General features: G+C 35.7%; 1 protein-coding gene across 1 annotated transcript; it reads left to right on the top strand.

Annotated features, from left to right (window-relative positions):
* The first annotated feature begins 18,228 nt into the window (after positions 1-18,228).
* LOC131657539 (uncharacterized) lies at positions 18,229-19,500 on the top strand. The gene has a single exon (XM_058926925.1). The coding sequence runs from the start codon at positions 18,229-18,231 to the stop codon at positions 19,498-19,500; it is 1,272 nt and encodes a 423-aa protein (XP_058782908.1).
* The last annotated feature ends 381 nt before the right edge of the window (positions 19,501-19,881 follow it).

The following is a 19,881-nucleotide window of genomic DNA, read 5'->3' as shown; positions in this document are numbered from 1 at the left end:
AGATGGTGATCTATGGGATCTTCTGATGGATGGTTACAAACATCCAGTAAATGCCAGAGGCGTAAAGCTGACGAGGCAAGAAATGAATGATGATCAGAAGAAGCTTTTCAGGAATCATCATAAATGCAGAACTATTTTGCTGAATGCTATCTCTCATGCTGAGTATGAGAAGATATCTAACAGGGAAACGGCCTATGACATATATGAGTCCTTGAAAATGACTCATGAAGGAAATGCTCAAGTCAAGGAGACTAAAGCTCTAGCTTTAATCCAGAAGTATGAAGCCTTCAAGATGGAGGATGATGAAGACATTGAAAAGATGTTTTCAAGATTTCAAACTCTTACTGCTGGATTGAGAGTTCTTGACAAGGGATACACCAAGGCTGATCACGTAAAGAAGATCATCAGAAGCTTACCCAGAAGATGGGGTCCTATGGTGACTGCATTCAAGATTGCAAAGAATCTGAATGAAGTTTCTCTGGAAGAGCTTATCAGTGCCTTGAGAAGTCATGAAATAGAGCTGGACGCAAATGAGCCTCAAAAGAAAGGTAAGTCTATTGCATTAAAATCCAATATCAAGAAATGCACTAACGCTTTTCAGGCTAGAGAAGAAGATCCTGAAGAATCAGAATCTGAAGAAGAAGATGAACTGTCCTTGATCTCCAGAAGGCTAAATCAACTCTGGAAGACCAAGCAAAGGAAGTTCAGAGGCTTCAGAAGTTCAAAGAAATTTGAACGTGGAGAATCTTCTGATGACAGAAGATTTGACAAGAAGAAGGTCATGTGCTATGAATGCAATGAGCCTGGACACTTCAAGAATGAATGTCCAAATCTTCAGAAGGAAAATCCCAAGAAGAAGTTTCATAAGAAGAAAGGTCTTATGGCAACCTGTGATGAGTCAGAAGATGATTCAGACTCTGAAGATGAGCAGGCTAACTGTGCGCTGATGGCGACAGAAGATGACGGATCAGAATCTACATCAGAATCAGATTCTGAAGAGGTATTTTCTGAACTTACTAGAGATGAGTTAGTTTCCGGTCTAACTGAACTTCTGGAACTCAAGTCTCAGATCAGTCTCAAATACAAAAAGCTGAAAAAGCTATTTGAATTTGAAACAAAGAAGCTTGAGTTGGAGAATTCTGAATTAAAAGAAAAACTTTTAAAATTATCCAATAATGTTGGATCTCCTTCTGATTCAGAAAAATCCACTCCTAGTCTAAACCATATTCTGAAAGAATATGATTTAAGTTTCAGGAAGTTCTTATCTAGAAGTATTGGCAGAAGTCAGCTAGCTTCTATGATATATGCTGTGTCTGGAAACAAAAGAGTCGGCATTGGTTTTGAGGGTGAAACCCCATACAAACTTGAACTTGTTGATGAAATGAAATTCACATACAAGCCATTGTATGATCAGTTCAAGTATGGCCACTCCCATGATATTAGGCACACTTCACATGCTCAAAGTTTTCACATAACACACACCAAAAAGCATGTGACACAACCTAGGAAATATCATGAAACTCACATTAAAAATTATCATGCTGTTCCTCCTTCTGATTACAATGTTAAACCTAAGTTCAATTAGAACTTGAGGAGAACTAACAAGAAAGGACCCAAGAAAATGTGGGTACCAAAGAAAAAGACTATTTCTTTTGCAGATTCTCTTGGCGACAAAGAAGATAAAAGTCAACATGACATGTCTCCTGGACTCAAGTTGGTCTCAACACTTGAAGGGAAGAAAGATTGTCTTCCAAGTTCTGGTTCTTAAATCTGTTGAAGAAACTATGTTCGTAGGAAATCAGAAAAGAAAGTTTATTAGTCTTGGAACCATCTGTTTTGTTTGTCTCTAAAGCATTGATGTTTCGTTCTTGATTATTCTGAATGCTCTAAATGCTACAGAATATACAATATTGAAACATTGATTGTGGTCGAATCAATAAATATCTGGTTTGATGATAAACTTGTTTCTGATGAAACAAAGCAGCTTAAGAATTTCTGCAGATACAGTTTTGTCTTATCAGAAGCTGCAGAACAAAGAAGTGAACCTCCAGAAGCTGTGTATATCAGAAGTAATGGATCAGAAGATCATTCAGATTTATATCAGCACACTTCAGAAGGAATGTTTCCAGAAGAGAAACTTGATCAGATCAGAAGCAGTGATCTGAATCTGAAGGCGTAAAGTCTATTCTGAAATTTACAGCTGTCATCTATTATCTGATGGTGAACACGTGTCAGTACGGTTAGTACAAAGCGTGCAGTTGAAAAGACGCCGACCTAGGTAACTGTTTTAAATCATTTCATTTACCACGTTCTCTCTCCTCACGTCACTCATCATTTAATAAAATTGATTTCCTTTGATTCTGGAACTGTTCAGTTTATATTTCTTATTATTCTCCTTTTCAAATCCGTCTCTATATATTCTTTTCAAATCATATCTTACATCTTTTTCGCTCCCTTGTCTCTCTCTCTCTCTCTCCTCGCACTCTCTCGTTTGAAAAGTTCGTAGCCGTTTTCTAAAAACCCTAATCGAAAACCCAGTTCGCTTTTCTTGTTCGTTTTAGTTCATTCTGCATCCATGGCTGCCTTCTCATCCCAAAATGCTGAGTCATCTGTTCCTCATCATCTCCAAGAAGAAACTTTGCAACTCACTCCTGTTGTTGCATGCTCCATTCCTAAAGATGAATTGGAAGTTCTGTGTGAACTCATGGTTGACTTTGACAACATTGAAGAAAACCAATTTCACCTTAAAGAAGACATCATCTTTCAAGGATGGACCTCGTTGTTTGCTGAGTTCGTTGGTCCAGTTTATCCGGATCTTGTCAAGGAGTTCTGGGCACATGCTGTGGTTGCTCCAAAATCCATACTTTCTTTCGTCCATGGAAAGTTTGTTGTTATTACTGAAAACATCCTAAGAATGATGTTTGATCTGAAAAACCCTGAAGGGGTTTATGAGTTTGATCAAAGGGCAGATATGGGAGATGTTCTATCCACTCTCTATCCAAATGTTAAGAAAACAAAACACGTCAAGAATTTGAGAGATGTCTACAGAATCTGGACAAAGATCCTTCTTGGGTGTTTCTACCATAGGAAATCAACACATGCCTCGGATTTCATCAGTAATGATCAAAGGTATATTCTTTATTGCATTGCCACTCAGAAGAAGGTTGATGCGATTTACATTATCTTCAACCATATGTGGAAAGCAGTAAAGGATTCCAGAAACGCTTTCAGAAAAGAAAATGGTGGAACAATCATTCCTTTTGGTAGAATTATTACAAACCTTCTGGTACATTCCAAGATTGTTGAGAGTCTGGAGTCTGAAGGTATTATCAAAAACCTTGCTGTCACTTCTGGAGCCTGTCTGAATGCTTTTTCTTTGAAGAAGATGAAAATTATTGACACTATCCTCAAAGTTCCTCAACCTCTAGCTGGAACAAGAATCAGAAGAAAACCAGTACTAGCTGACTTTGAAACCTTCTTCAATAGTGAGGTACCTGAAGTCAGAACTAAGTATCTGAAGTCACAAAAAGAGGATAAGAGTCTTAAAGATCAAGACAAAGGTGATCCTATAAAAGTGAATCGTAAGAAGGAAGAAAGGACCAAAAGAAAGTTTGATCATCCTGCTGCTACCACCAATAAAGAAGTGATCCCAGAAGAAGTCATTGCAAAGGTTGCTAAGGCTGTCTCTGCTGATTTTGAGAAGAAAAAGAAGGAAGCTGAGAAAAAGAAGAAGAAGTCAAATAACGATGCTGAGATTGTTGAAGTTGTTGAGAAGAAGAAAATCAGAAAAAGAAAGATGATTATTCAAGAATCTGATGAAGAAAATATCTCTCAAGAGACTGAGAATCAACCAGAAGTTCTGGCATATGTCAGAAGGAAAGAAATCGCTAGCGGCAAAACAAAGATTATTGAAGAGCCGAAGAGTAAGAAGCAGAAGAAGACTGAGGATGTGGCCAAAGCTTTTCTGAGAGGTTCCAAAGGTATATGCATTTCTGAACCTAATTCTGTTCCTGCTGTTTGTTCAGAAGCTGCACCAATAGAGATTGTCCCTACACCTGAACCAGAAAAAGCCACATCAGAATCACCTGTTTTTGTCCATGTTCTTACACCTCCATCTTCTCCTTTAACCATTCCTTCCTCTCCACCTACCATAAATCCTGTTCTGGATATACCACCCCTTCAAACTCTCTTTCCATCTCAACCTTCTCTCAATGCCACTCTTGAACATACTCCCTCCACCTCTCAAAACAATCTTTGTGATTCTCCTCTTCCAACCTCTGCATCACATGAGCAGCTGCTTCGTGATTGCAACTACACTCCCAAGCCTCGTCCTGAAGCTGAAGTGGTAGTGTTAGATTCTGATACTGAAGCAGAATCTTCTTATAGGTTGGATAGAGAACCTCATCCATACTTCACTTCCAACCCTGCCTTTTCAAAAACCCAAATAAAATTCCGCCCTGTATATCCTATTGGTGTAGTTTTTGAAAACATAAAGAGGAATCTCAGAAGTACCTTTGATACTCTCAGAATTGCTGAAAGTTCTGGATTGAATGATGTTGCTATGCGGAACTTCTGGAGGATCTTTCGCAGAGAATCAGATGCTCTGTTTTTAGAACTTCAGGAAGCCTGTGTAGCTGCTGCCCCACGGCCTCGTGGAATTCTGAGGAATTATGAAGACTTCTGGTTTGCTAGTCTCAAAGGAAGACATCTGTTGGAAGAGAAGCCCTTCTTGGATGAGATGGAACAATTAAGATTGGCTGCTGAAATGGAAGCAAATCCATGCAGGGATATTGTTATCTTTATTCCTGATTATCCTGTTCTGCTCGGAGACTTCAAGACTCTCTTTGACTATCTGAGGGAAAACCCGTCTGAGAAAGACCCAAGCTTGGTCATTCCAGAAGTTGTTGACCCACCAGTAGTTGAAGGTCCTTCTGCTCCCAGGAATCTAGCTGCCATTCTTCAGGCACTTGAGAACGGAGACTCGGAAATTCCTGCTGCAGAATATGGAGATGCTTCTATGCAAGAAGCAGATGCTGAAGATCATGTTGCTGAATCAGATCCTGTTGAGGAAATCCCTGCAAATGATCTATCCATGGAAGCTACAGATCAAGTTGCTATTCCTGTGGTTGAAAGCGGTGAAGCTTCTTCTGATGAATCTTCTCGTCTTGCAAGGACTCTGGAAGAAATTCAGAAGAGACAGGATGAGCAAAGCTCACTCAATGTTGAGTATAGCGCTTTCATGGTGAGGCAAGAAGGACACAACAATAAGGTTCAAGAGATGCTGACCAAGATCTTGTCAAGACTAGGGCCATCTTAGATTGAGTCTGTGTTGTTTCTTTCTTTTCGTTGCATCTGTCTTTGTGCATCTGATCTTTCTTATCTTCATGTACTTCTGTACCTGCTGTTTGAACTTCAATGAAATCATCTTCTTCCTCCGTGTGTTTCGTTTTGTTTGTCTCTGAATCTTTTCTGCTTTTTTGATGATATGACAAAAAGGGGGAGAAATAGGTGATAAATGATTTGATTTAATCAGTTGCTCTTACTAACAAGAACTGCAAGTTCTATATGGTTTAAGTGTTTTGCAGGTATAAAGAAGTGAAGAGAATCTTCAAAGCAAACACAAAAAGCAAAACCATGGAAACTGAAGCAAGCTGAGTGCTATCAAGCTTCAGAAATCAGAAGCAAGAAAGAAGGATGAATCAGAAGCACTGATAATAGAATTTGATCCATATCTGTCTATTTGCTTTGACAAAATTCTATTTGCTCTGATACATTATTTTAGCCTATATGGCTCTGATACATATAATGTGTTCAAATATACATTTTATGTTCTGACTCGTTCATGCTGACTTTTGTCGTTTAGTTTTTGTTCTATAACATTTCAGGATGTAGAGATGCTCTGATGATGCTCTGGTACATTCAACAATGTTCTGATACAAATCTAGCATGAAGTGATGTTGGTAGAAATTCAAAGCTCTGAAGCTATCCGAGGAAAGCAGAAATTCAAAGCTGCGAATGTTCTAAAGATCCAGAAAACTCAAGTTCTGAAGCTGTCCTAGATGGAAGCAGAAATCAGAAGCTGTGAATGTTCTGAAGATCAAAGGAATTCAAGTTCTGAAGCTGTCCTAGATGGAAGCAGAAATCAGAAGCTGTGAATGTTCAGAAGATCAAAGAAATTCAAGTTCTGAAGCTGCCCTAGATGGAAGCAGGAATCAGAAGCTGTGAGTGTTCTAGGGATCTAAAGAAATTCTAGTTCTGAAGCTGTCCTATGGAAGCAGAAGTCAGAAGCTATGAATTCTCTAAAGACAAAAGCGTATATGATCGTCTCTACCGAAATAATCAGAGAAGTCTTTTATTAAAGTTCTTCGAGTATTTATTTCAGGGGGAGATTATTTATCTCAGGGGGAGATTGTTAATCTCAGGGGGAGACATATTCATATGCTTATGCTATAGCTGTGTAATTTGTCTTTTGCCGTCTGTTCTTTCTGATCGCAAATTCATATCATTTATATATGTTTTTGTCATCATCAAAAAGGGGGAGATTGTTAGAACAAGATTTGTTCTGATCAATTATCTTAGTTTTGATGATAACAATAATATGAATTTTGCTTAAGATTATATGGTACTCTAATCCAATTCAATTTCCCTTTCAGGAAATATATAAAGAGTATGCATAATTCAGCGCTCAGAAGCTTTGTCTCAAAGGGTTCAACATGCAACATCAGAACATGGTCTGGCAAGACATCAGAAGATGGTCGAAGCAGAATCAGAACATGGGTCTATGGAAGCATCAGAAGAACAAGAGAACAGAAGCACTGAAGTTCTGATGGTATCACGCTCAGAAGCACTTCAAGGTCAGAAGATCAGAAGATGCTATGCACCAAGCTGTTTGACTCCGATGATATTCAAACGTTGTATTCACAAACATCAGATCAGAAGGAAGTACAAGTGGCAAGCTACGCTGACTGACAAAAGGAACGTTAAAAGCTACTAAAGGCTACGTCAGTAGACACAGCGTGAACAAGGCTCGAGGTAGTTGACAAAAGCGTATAACATTAAATGCGATGCTGTACGGAACACGCAAAGCATTAAATGCACTCAACGGTCATCTTCTCCAACGCCTATAAATATGAAGTTCTGATGAGAAGCAAGGTTAACGATTCTGCACCAAAACAACTTATATTAACTTGCTGAAACGCTGTTCAAATCAAAGCTCAGAATCTTCATCTTCATCAAAGCTCACTACATTGCTGTTGTAATATATTAGTGAGATTAAGCTTAAACGTTAAGAGAAATATCACAGTTTGTGATTATCGCTTTTAAGAAGCATTTGTAATACTCTTAGAATTGATTACATTAAGTTGTAAGGAACTAGAGTGATCGTGTGGATCAGAATACTCTAGGAAGTCTTAGAAGTTATCTAAGCAGGTTGTAACTAGAGTGATCGTGTGGATCAGTATACTCTAGAAAAGTCTTAGAGGGTATCTAAGCAGTTGTTCCTGGAGTGATCAGTGTGTGATCAGAAGACTCTGGAAGACTTAGTTGCTGACTAAGTGGAAAACCATTGTAATCCGTGCGATTAGTGGATTAAATCCTCAGTTGAGGTAAATCATCTCTGCGGGGGTGGACTGGAGTAGTTTAGTTAACAACGAACCAGGATAAAAATAACTGTGCGATTTATTTTTATCTGTCAAGTTTTTAAAGCTACACTTATTCAAACCCCCCCTTTCTAAGTGTTTTTCTATCCTTCAATTACTTAGTACAAAAATATATTAGTGGCAGCAAATGTGAAGTTTTTTCTCAATTAATAGGATACTTTTACTTTAAAAGAATTAAATATATAGTTTATATTCTACTGCATGCCAAAAACTTATAAATAGTTTCTCCCCTTAAATTATTGAAATATGAGTGCTTTCTTTTGCTTAAGTACTACTTTACATTATTTTACATTATTTTGACAAAAAAAAAAGAGGTAGACTATTCAATTAATCTGGGTGCCCTTTCGGTTGGAGTTCCTCTTATTTAATTCTTTGTTTATTTTCAATAGCTTGGATCCCAAGATGACAGCAAAACCTTATTTATTTAGTTCTTTGTTAATTTTCAATAGCTTAGTATTATGCATTAGATGAATATTCGTTGTTTTACTATCTCTCTGGATAACTTTAGAAGCATGGAGATGCTTCAATGCACTTGCCATCTCCGCATCAATCCTCATCTTAAAAGGCAAAGGAAGTTTTCTAGGTGTTTCTTTGTAACCAAGAATGTGAACATCCAAAATTCCATTGGGAATAAATTCATAGACGATTAAAGCTTCTTGACTTTCGAGTGGGGTGCCTCCATTTAACAAAACAAGATGTGGATGAACTACTTTAACCAGGACAATAATTTTATTTTTAAATTGTTGATCTCTACAGTATTAATGTTTATCAAGGTGCTTCACTACCACTTCACGCCCATATTCTAGTATGCCTAAATAGAAACATCAAATGATAAAAAAATATTTGTCGAAACAATTAAAATTCAAAAATGTAAATAAGTACATTAACAAAACAAAATCAATTCTCCGTGGTCGGGGTTTCCCACAGACATTGCGGCCAAATTATATAAGTTGTTGGATAGAGACCATTTGACTAACATCATGAGTGGGCCAATTAAAAATTTGTATCACAATTGTTTGATCATATTCAATGGACGAGGTCACCGACTGTAATAATTATTAATTTTGACCATAAAAATTCGATTTCGATTCCAAAATATGCTATAATTTACCATAATACACTTCTCCACTTCCCCCATCTCCTAGTTTGATTGCAAAGGAGTTTGTGGCCTTTTGAAGATCATTGTAAATAAAGTGTCCAGCTCCAAAATTTTTACTTTTGTTTATGTGTTGACAAGGATGTAAGGAGAGACTGGTAGAGTGTATATGAGACTCTGTAAAGTTTTGAGATTTGTTGATGCATTTACTAGTCTGTAAGGAGATGATGGTAGAGTGTATACGGGACTGTGCAGAGCTATTAGTCTTGTGTCACCAACAATATTACACGGATGTAATGACAAAGAGTGTTTCTGACACAATTGATATAACTCCTTTGAAAAAGGGAATGAAATTTCAATCAATATGTCAAGTTAATAAAGTATTTACATTAAAAAATGAAAAAAAAAATATATTTATTACTAATAATAAGGGCCCAATTCCATTTATGTATTCCTATAACAACATTTAATTGTGAAGGAAAAAATGAGCTAACATTGTGGTAATTCATGAAGAATATTTTTCTTTAGTATAACAAACATAAACTTGTGCATTTTAGCACTTTAATACAAAATACTTTGAAAACAAAGTAAGCAGTAACTATATAACATATAGCTTAATTCTCCATAAACTTCCTGATTGTAATAATGATGAAAAATTCAATAAAATCAAAACAACTTGTGAATTTGTATAATTAGTTCAATTAAAAAATATAATGAAAATTGAGTAAAGAAAGAATACCATTTAAAGTTGGTGCAAATGGAGCTGATGGTGCCATAGATTTCTTGATAGAGATATAAACAATTACATTTTTTGAAGTGTTGTATTCACATCTCTCACCCGAGGATCCAGATTCTCTCCTTTTTCTTGTCTCCAGCCCTTTGTCCTGCTATAATTTCCACCGCTCATTATTTTTCAGTACCATTTTTTAATAGTTATTTCCTTCCTTTAAAATTCCTTGGCCATTGGATTAGAGGCAGCACTAATGACTGAATCTAAAACGCAGCAGACGATCCGTGTTCCTCACCCGATGTAATACATTGATCGTACATGTCTTGTCCTGCACCCCTCCACTAAACCTCAAATCCTTGATCTGCAAAAACATTTTTTTCTTCCAGTCAATAACAATGTAATCTTAAACTCGATTACTTAATATTAAATATGAATTTTGATATTTGCCATCTTTGATTTGATGTAAGAAGTTACTTGAGAAATTTCTTGATAAATTTTTAAATTAAAAGGATAAAATAATGGATGTTGATCACACTCGGAAATTAGAGTATAATACATGTCCTTGAATGTGTAGTCAAAGAAATTTATATATACTTCTACATCCATATATTTTAAGATATAAGCGGGAATAATATCAAGAGAATAAAAATATGCTCTCGCAATAGTTATGAGTTAAGAAGATTGATTTATCTCAAGGATGATTAACTTTTAGGACTTTATAACCAAAGTCAAGTTTCCATGTTGGCAGTCAACCTTAACTTTTGATGTCCACAAAACTTTTCTTGAGTGTTTAGATTTGAAAATGGATATGTTCTGTTTTTTTAAACTACCACAAATATAAGGAGCGCAAGAAGTATCGATTTTAGCTGCAATAATTACATGTGATTGAAAGAGGGAGATAAAAGGAAAAGAAAGCAGAAAAATGGTAAAGGCTTCTTAATTAGATGAAGACTATTTTTCACACGCTTATTTTTTTATTGACTTAAATATTTTAGCAAATTTTCAATCTGTGGAAAAAATACATCTGTTGTCAAGATTTATTATTGACGATTGAAACAAAAAACTATGATAGCAACAATAAATTTGAATGACAGATACTAAACTACAAATATAACTTTGAATAGATCAGGAACCTTGCTATATATAATAGTTACTTATAGTATTAATTTTTTAAATATATTGCACATAACATTGTTTTGGTTTAGAGTTTAAAGTTACTTATCATTGTAATATTAATGTATAGTTAATCCTTTGTTTAGATCTAAGTTTTTTGACAGAATTTGTTTTTAGACTGCGCACGCACACGCACACATCACACAATAATGTATTTGCTTATATAATATTTTTCAAATATATAGCCACAACATTACCTGGAACATAGTCACTTCAATGTTGCTAGCTACATGAAAACAAGATCTAATACATAGATTTTAAGAGGAGGAATTTAAAGGAAAATGTGAGATTTAAATGGACAATGTCTCGATGCATGATATGTAAAGGGAGGATATGATTGTACTAACTTATAAGAGATTATACAAATTTACAAATATTTTATAATTATTCGGTTTATTTAAAAAAGGTATTTTCACTTGATTGTAACTATTTGAATTGTTAAGTCAAAAACACTCGTGTTCAATTAATTAAAGAGGAGATAGAAACGGAACTTTCCACTCATCTATTCAATCCTATTTGATTAAGAATTTTTTTTTTTGAAAAGGATTTAAAGTGGACTCGACATCAAAAACACAATAGTTAGCAAAAATCTCACAAGAAATAATCAATCAAGTACATGCAATTAATCAAAGTCTAATTCTAATTGAAAGTATTAATTAAATAAAAAAAAGGTGTGATTAGCAATGTAATAAGCTAAATATGGATAGTTTTTCAATCTAAAATGATAGAAATAGTTTTAAAACCAAAGTAACAAACATACAGTAAATGCAAAGTAAGAAAAACCTAAATCTAAGTGTTATGAAACGTGCATGGATATGCATATATATATATATGAAAAAGGGAGTGGTTCCCGGCATCCACCTACTATTTTTCTTAAAAAAAACTTTTTAACACAATTAACAAATGAAAAAAGGATTGAAAAACAAACAAAAGTGGAAATATTAACAAGTTTGAAAAGTCAAAGATTAAATGAAATCCAACTTTAAAATCTGAAAGCAGAACGTAAGAAAATAAGGGTTCTCTCTCGGCAGCTATCGCACAACAACAACTTAAACTCTTCATTCATTTGTGATAACAACACCAACCATGTCGGTTTCTCTCACAATTTCAAAATCAACAACAACGAAATAACAATAGCAACACTAGTCGGCCTAATCCATTTAGAGGCTTAAAGCAAATTTTAAAAATGAGGCCTTTAAAATATTAATTTTATAGTTATTAAGAGTTGGAGTCAAGACCAAAAAGGAAAAGAGCCCTATTGAAGAAGTAAGTGGTCATCTCATAGTATTGAGATTGCAATAATGATTGCAATAATGATGAAAAATCCAATAAAATTAAAGCAACTTATGAATTTGTATAATTAGTTCAATAGAAAAATATAATGAAACATTGAGTAAAGAAAGAATATAATTTGAAGTTGGTGCTACTGGAGTTGATGGTGTCATAGTTACATGTGTTTGAAAGAGGAAGATAAAAGAAAAAGAAAGCAGAAAAATGGTAAAGGCTTCTTAATTAGATGAAGACTATTTTTCACACGCTGATTTTTTTTATTGACTTAAATATTTTAGGAAATTTTCAATCTGTGAAAAAAATACATTTGTTGTCAAGATTTATTATTGACGATTGAAACTAAAAACTATGATAGCAACAAGAAATTTGAATGACAGCTACTAAACTACAAATATAGCTTTGGATAGATCAGGAACCTTGCTATATATAATAGTTACTTATAGTATTAATTTTTTAACTATATTGCACATAACATTGTTTTGGTTTAGAGTTTAAAGTTACTTATCATTGTAATATTAATGTATAGTTACTAATTTGTTCAAAAAAAATGTATAGTTACTAATTCTTTGTTTAGATCCTAATTTTTTTGGCAGAATTTGTTTTTAGACTGGACACGCACATGCACATGCGCACATCACACAATAATGTATTTGCTTATATAATATTTTTCCGATATATAGACACAACATTACCTGGAAGTTACATAGTCACTTCAATGTTGCTTGCTACATGAAAATAAGATCTAATACATAGATTTTAAGAGGAGGATTTTAAAGGAAAATGTGAGATTTAAATGGACAATGTCTCGATGCATGATATGTAAAGGTAGGAGATTGTATTAACTTATAAGAGATTATACAAATTTACAAATATTTATAATTATTCGGGCCATATAATTCCACTTATTTTTTTCACACTATTAAATAGTTGATTATTAAAAACATGATGTCAATTTATTGATTTTTTCAATTTTTAATTAAAAAGGTTCGTTTTTCCAATAATTATCAATCCAAATATATTAGTACTCGTGCATCTTTGAAATATTGCAGGAGCATTGCACAAATCAAAATACATTCTTCTAAATGCAAAGGTTCCATTGAGACATGTGAATGTTGTCTTCTCTTGGTATTTAGGGGATATTGCAATCTGATTATAGTCAGAATAATTATCAAGAAAACAACAAAACTCTTTTCCAACCACCATATCAAGCATTTGGTCAATAGATGGAAGATGGAAGTGATCCTTCCTTGTAAACTTGTTTAGATTCCTATCATACACACAGATTCTCTAGCCAATGACTTCTCTTCAAGGAATTAACTCTTTATTTTTCATTATAAATCACAATCATACCACTCCTCTTTGGAACACATTGAATAAGACTCACCCTCACACAACCAGAAATGAAATAGAAAATACATGCATCTAGCCACTTGATGATCTCCTTCTTTACTACATCCTTCATGATGGGATTCAACCTTCTTTGGCACTCTATACTATTCTTGGCATCCTCTTCTAGAATTATTCTATGCATACAAAGTGTAGGACTAATCCCTTTGATGTTAGATATTTTCCAAGCAATTGTTTTCTTATCTTATTATAAAATGTCAGAAGTTGACATTTATTCTCATCAGAAAGATTTGTAGCAATGATAACATGCAACTTCTTTTTTACCTCTAGGTAGACATATTGTAAATGTGTCAGAAGTTGTTTCAATTCCAATTCATAGGGTTACGGAAGGGTGTTTTTCCTTAAAAAAATTGGCTACATTCTTGGTTAAAGCTACATTGGCAAACTCTGAAACTCTTTTTTATTTTTTCAACACATCCTTCATAAACATAGAATAGTTTGGCATTTGTTGAATGGCTTCGATAATAGGTATGTGGATGTGACCTTATTTCAAGATCTCCATGAATTTTCCAAACCCTTACTCTTCTTTAGCCTTTCTAACTCTTTGGAGAAAATACAGTGGTGGTCTCTCTTGCACAAATCTGGGTGTTGTGCTGACTTTTGGCATATCAGAGTTGGTTTATACAGTTGAAGTTATCATGCTAAAAGTTATCTGATTGAGTTGCTCGGTTTGTAGTCTCTCTTATCTTTCTTCAACCAAAGGAGTTGTTTTAGGTGTTGGTGGCTCTTCTGATACATCAGATTATGTTAATTTCTTCCTTGGTTGGTTAGTGTCTTGTTGGCTTGGTTATTCATACTCTTTACCACTTCTCAATGAAATGACCTTGTATATTTCAATACTCTTAGTTCCAGATGTTGATGCTGGTGTTTCAGTAGAGCTGGGAGTGCTCCAATAGGTCTTGAACTAAGTGTAAAATTAATTTTCAAATAAATTTTGTAAGTATTGTTGCAGGGGTTTTTGTATTTATTGTTGCCCACAAAGTTCATAGAAACACGATTAGTTGAACATTCTACAAAAAACTGAGATCCCCACAATAAACACATGTTATAACATTTGCATCAGTTACCACCTTGACTGACCCGACAATTGGTGTATAAGAACTTATCGTCATGTTCTCCATCATTTGGTGTATTTTTTCCACTTTAGCATTTTAGGTTATGGTTTTAGTTATCTCATAGAGAATATGGGAACAACCTGAATGTGAAAGCATCTTCAGTAATTCCAGGTATTTTGAGTTTTCTAGCTACTTTGGAGAATTTCCTTAAGTGCAAATGTGGATCTTCATTGGCAGCTCCTGAACATTGGCTTATTGCTTGCAACATTTGAAACATATTAGGAATGCATTCAAATTGTGCCACTGTTATCTCTAGTCTTATAATTCATGAAGTCATGGAATTGGGATCAAACACAGCATAATCCCTTATGTTTCTTGCTTTATCATTGGTAATACCAATAATATCATTTTTTGTTATAAATCATTCCTCTTCCATTAGTACGCCTTCAAAGTGTTCTTCAATTGGCTCTTCAAAGTATCCTTCAAAGTTACCAAAACAAGTGGGTGGATAACTTCCTGATAAGTTACCAATAGCTTGAAATCTTGAAGATGTTTTAAATTGGCTGTATTTTGTGGTAAAACATTCCTGGTGTATGTATGTGGAATCATGCAGGATTGTGTGTTTGAGCCAGTACATCTTTTCAATGGATCTCATGCTTGATGTCTTGACATTGGAATCTGTCAGAAGTAGCTGTCATCTTTTAGTTGTGAGGTTTCCTTTTTTATCTCAGGTCTCTTTTTAGGAAACTATATATTATGCGATGTGTGTTTTGTGCTAAAATATCTCTAATCACAACGTATGTGATCATCCTGATGATGTGGAAATTAGGTTAACAAGGGTAACCCTAATTTATGTATGGAAGGCCCATAGCCCAAGTCCTTCTACCAAGCTGGCTATATATCGATTGTAAATCCTACTTTCAGAGGTAGAGTTTTCAGCATGAAAGATTATTAAACTCTCTGTGTTTCCACCGTGCGTGTTGCTTGTGATCCAAACAACTATCATGTTGATAATTATTGTGGAGTAGTTTATCTTTGACTGTGTATTGTGAAGAACTGATGTTCTGTAACTGTCTCGTGTGATCCAAGCAATTGTCCTTGATGATTGCGTTGGAATTAGTTTGTGTAATGTCACTCTAAGCTTTTAAGCACGAGTGTGTGTCTCTTGATTGAAGTTTTTAAGCAGATCAAAGTGTGTTTTTGATAGTGTCTTCTATCTGTAATTGTTTATTGTTTATGTGTAATCATTGTTGTGATTGAGGGGGAGTGGAATGGAGATATTCCATATCTACGTAGAACCTAGGTAGAAGGGTCATTGGGTAGTGATTAAGTGAGAAGTTGTAAACGGGAGAGTTTAGCTTTGAATTGATACTACTGATAGTGGACTTCATCCCTAGCTTGGTAGCCCCCATAGTAGGTTATTTGAACCGAACTGGGTAAACAATTTTGTGTGTTCTTTATTGTTTTTATGTTGTTATGTTATTACTGTCTGTGCTACATAATTGTGGATGTCATAACATCCAGTTTGACATCTAGCGTGTGTTACTAGAATTTTCAATTGGCATCAGAGCAGACACCCTGCCTGTTTACATCTGGGTGAGATCTAGGGACAGCAAAATTCTGGTACTATGAACAAGAATACAGAAGATACCGCATAATATGTCACAGCACTAACGAGTGCTTGTGAATCCGATGATGATTTCAGTGAAGATGAACTGACCTTTGATGAGCTTGCAACCTCCTACAAAGAGCTATATGCCAAAACACTGAAGTATGTAAGCAAGTGGAGAAGAAAAAGAGGCTCATAAAGAACATCTTGCAACCATAGAGTCACTCAATGATGAGATCAGCATGCTAAACTCCATGGTGGATCAAATGTCAAAATTTGTCAGAATGTTGAATTCCGGAACTGACTCTCTGGAAGAGATACTGCAAATTGGACAGAGATCAGGAGACATGTCTGGAATAGGATTTGTGGGAAGATCAGAATCCATCTTAGGACTCAAAAGTCTAAAACCTGAAGTCCACATACCAGGTCGGATCTCTAGATGGCACAACATCATAAGAACAGAAGGATAAATCATGCTAGGAGGAAATTTAATCAATGGAGATGTCATCATTGTGGAAGGTTTGGTCACATAAAACCTTTTTGCTTTAGACTGTATGGTTATCCAAATCAGCTGCTTCAAAATAAAACTAAGCAGAACGCCTCAGTCAAAAAACAACAATGGGTACCTAAAGGCATTGCCTTAATGGCTCACACTCCCCTGCGAGTGTCATCAAAAGAAGACTGGTACTTTGATAGCGGCTGCTCAAAACACATGACAGGTACAAGGAATCTGTTAATAGACGTCAATCCTCATTCCTCTAACTATGCCACGTTTGGTGATGGAGGAAAAGGAGAAATTCAAGAGATTGGAACTCTAGAATATCCTGAAGGTCCAAATATGAAAAATGTTCTTCTGGTAAAAGGACTAAATGTGAATCTAATTAGAATCAGTCAACTGTGTGACCAAGGCTTCAATGTCAGATTCACCGAGAAGGAATGCATCGTCACAAATGAAGAGCATAAGGAAGTCATAAAGGGCTCTAGGTCTAAAGAAAACTGCTACTTATGAGAACCTAGTAGTCCAAATTGTTCCTCTAAAGACTCCATGACCAAGGAAGTGATCGAGGAAAATCATCAAGAAAGATCAGTAAAAAATGTAGCTGGAAATTTGAGAGAATCAGATAAAGAGACATCTGCCAGCGATCTCACGTCCAGAGAACTTGCTACTATTCTCTCTGAGAACTATCTAAGAAATGAGAGACTATATGCAAGAATGTTTGAGGATAGAAGTTCCTACACTCTCCTTCAAGAAGAAAACATAAGCCTTCGGTCAAACATTAATGCTCTGAAAGAGAAGTTGCTGAACAAATCTCACAACAAGGATGCAAAAGTAAGAAATCAGACTTACTTGATGGAACAGATGATGCCTAATTAAAAGATGCAAAATAAAAGAAAACATCAAGAAAGGAGCAAATATTTCCCATATAAGAGATGCTATCAATGTGGCAGGACAGATCACTTGAAGTCCACATGTCCTGAAGCTCATGCTCTTACCAGAAGGATGATATATCAACAGAGAAATTCCTTAAAAGCTGAGCCATATCTTCTCGAGCTAAGTGATGAAACTGAGCATCCAAGTTTAAATACAAATATTTCAGGAAGAAAAATAAACAGTGTAAAATGGAGAAGGCCGTATCAAACTTCTAAAACTTGGTGTGAAAGAAAAGCTGGAAATGGATACGAAGAAGAAGAGATATTCAAAACCTTCTTTGTAAAAATTGAAGGTGAAAAACTAATGATGTCTGAATACATGTCACTCATAATGTCATGACATTTCACTATGAGAGGGGTACTGATGTGTCAAAGAAGACCACCCAGCTCATCAGAACCAAGCACATGGATACTACATGTTATTCCCCCAGGAACCTTGCAGTTAACAAAGTGTTTATCATGAAGCATGGAACTTCTAAGCTACCAAGTGGAGACATCCTTCCTGAGAATCTAAGCACTCTCCAAGTTGAAATCTTGAAGAAAAAATTAGGTATTTACTCCTGTGAGGTGTTATAGCAATTACATTTTCTAGGGAACTATTTTTTGAACAAAGAAAATAACTCAGATTTAATGATTGGTCAAAATTTAAATTCCCCCTCCAAGTACAACCCTTTCCTCTATTCCTTCAATCCCACTTCTTTGGTCTCTTACACTTCTCTTATCTCTCACCCGACAACGAAAACAACCAGACACTTAGATCGTCTCCAACATCGTCCTCAATGTCTCAACAATCTATTCCCCAGTCTTCATCAAAAATGTCCACTTCTGTTGCTCGTGAACAAGACGCTCCTAATGCTCCCATTAACCCTAGTGAGATTCTTGAAGTCACTCCTTTGCAGATGGTAACTCCTTTCGATCTCGTGACAAAACGACCCAGAACAATGCATGCACGGAGAACCAAAGAGACTGCAAGAAGACCTAGAAATCCCAACTCTGGTCAGATTTCTCAATCGTCTGTCCTTTCCTCTAGGGAAGAATCAACCAAAGAAGGCTCAAGGTCTAATCACATCGCTATTGTCAAAATTGTTACTCAAGTCCTAAATGAGAATAATGCTACATCCAGGATCCCTGATCCTGTGAATCCTGTGCTTCCTGAGTTAAATGTCATTGGGCATGTTAGTGACACTGCTGGCACCTATGTCCCAACAAATATTGATAAAGATGCAAATGCTAATGAAGGGATTGATGAAATGAATGAGAATGTACATATGAGTGAAAATGAAAGAAATGATGAAGTAAAAGTCACTGTTGGTCAGGATGATGTTAGTATTGATCACATTGAAATTCCTAATGGTGTTGAGCATAATAAAGAGACCCCTAACAATGGTTTTGCTAACACGTGTGTAAACCACACTAAAGAAGGCCAAACTAAAGAAAAAGAACCAGAGAAGACTCAGACTGATAAAGTAAACAGCCTTGATGATCTCTCTGATGATGACCTAGTTGCTTCCATCAATCCAAGCATAGCCAGAAGGCTAAATAGGAGGAAAGGAAAGCAAGATGTAGCTGAGGACTCTCAAAAGAAGAGGGCAGTGGCTAAGTCCGTTTCTGTTGGACCAAAGAAGCCATGGAGCAAAGTGGTGCCTAAGAAAAGAAAGGCCAGAAGCAGTTCTGAGAATGAGTCAGATTCTGATGTTGCTGCGGATGTCAATGACATTCATCCCAAGAAGAAGGTCTCTACTAGCAAGCTGGCTGCTAGTGTTCCTGAAGTACCTATTGATAACATTTCCTTTCATTATCCTTCCAGTGTTCTCACATGGAAATTTTTCTATCAGAAAAGACTGGCCTTAGAGAGAGAACTTGCTCAGAATGCTCTTGAGTATGAAGAGATTATGAATCTTATTCATGAGGCTGGTCTAATGAAGACTGTGACTCAACTCTCTAAATGTTATGAAGTCCTGGTGAAGGAGTTCATTGTGAATCTTCATGAAGACTGTGGCAATAAGGAAACTGAGGAGTATTTAAGTGTTTGCCAGAGGAAAATGTATTAACTTCTCGCCAACTGTGATCAACAAATTTCTGGAAAGGTCAAATGAAGCTCATCCAGATCTAGAAGTGTCTGATAATCAAATGTGCAAAGAGATTACTGTTGGTCAAGTGAAGACATGGCCTGTCAAATGGAAGCTGGCTGTGAGCAAACTAAGTGTGAAGTATGCTATACTTCACAGGAATGGAGCTGCCAACTGGGTGCCAACTCAACACAAGTCTACAATTTCTACTCTCCTAGGTAAATTCATCTTTGCTATTGGTACTAAGTCCAAAGTTGATTATGGAACTTATATTTTTGAGCAAACCTTAAAGCATGCTGGTAGCTATAGTGTCAAAGGCCCCATTGCCTTCCTTTCCCTTATTTGTGGAATCATCTTAAAACA

This window comes from Vicia villosa, linkage group LG3, assembly GCF_029867415.1.
Source record: "Vicia villosa cultivar HV-30 ecotype Madison, WI linkage group LG3, Vvil1.0, whole genome shotgun sequence".
NCBI classification, from domain to species: domain Eukaryota; kingdom Viridiplantae; phylum Streptophyta; class Magnoliopsida; order Fabales; family Fabaceae; genus Vicia; species Vicia villosa.
Note: the sequence above shows the minus strand (reverse complement) of the source record. Positions and strands in the feature narration are given on the sequence as shown.

Coding starts and splice junctions, on each gene's coding strand:
- LOC131657539 (XM_058926925.1), top strand. CDS start 18,229: ATGTCTCAACAATCTATTCCCCAGTCTTCATCAAAAATGTCCACTTCT.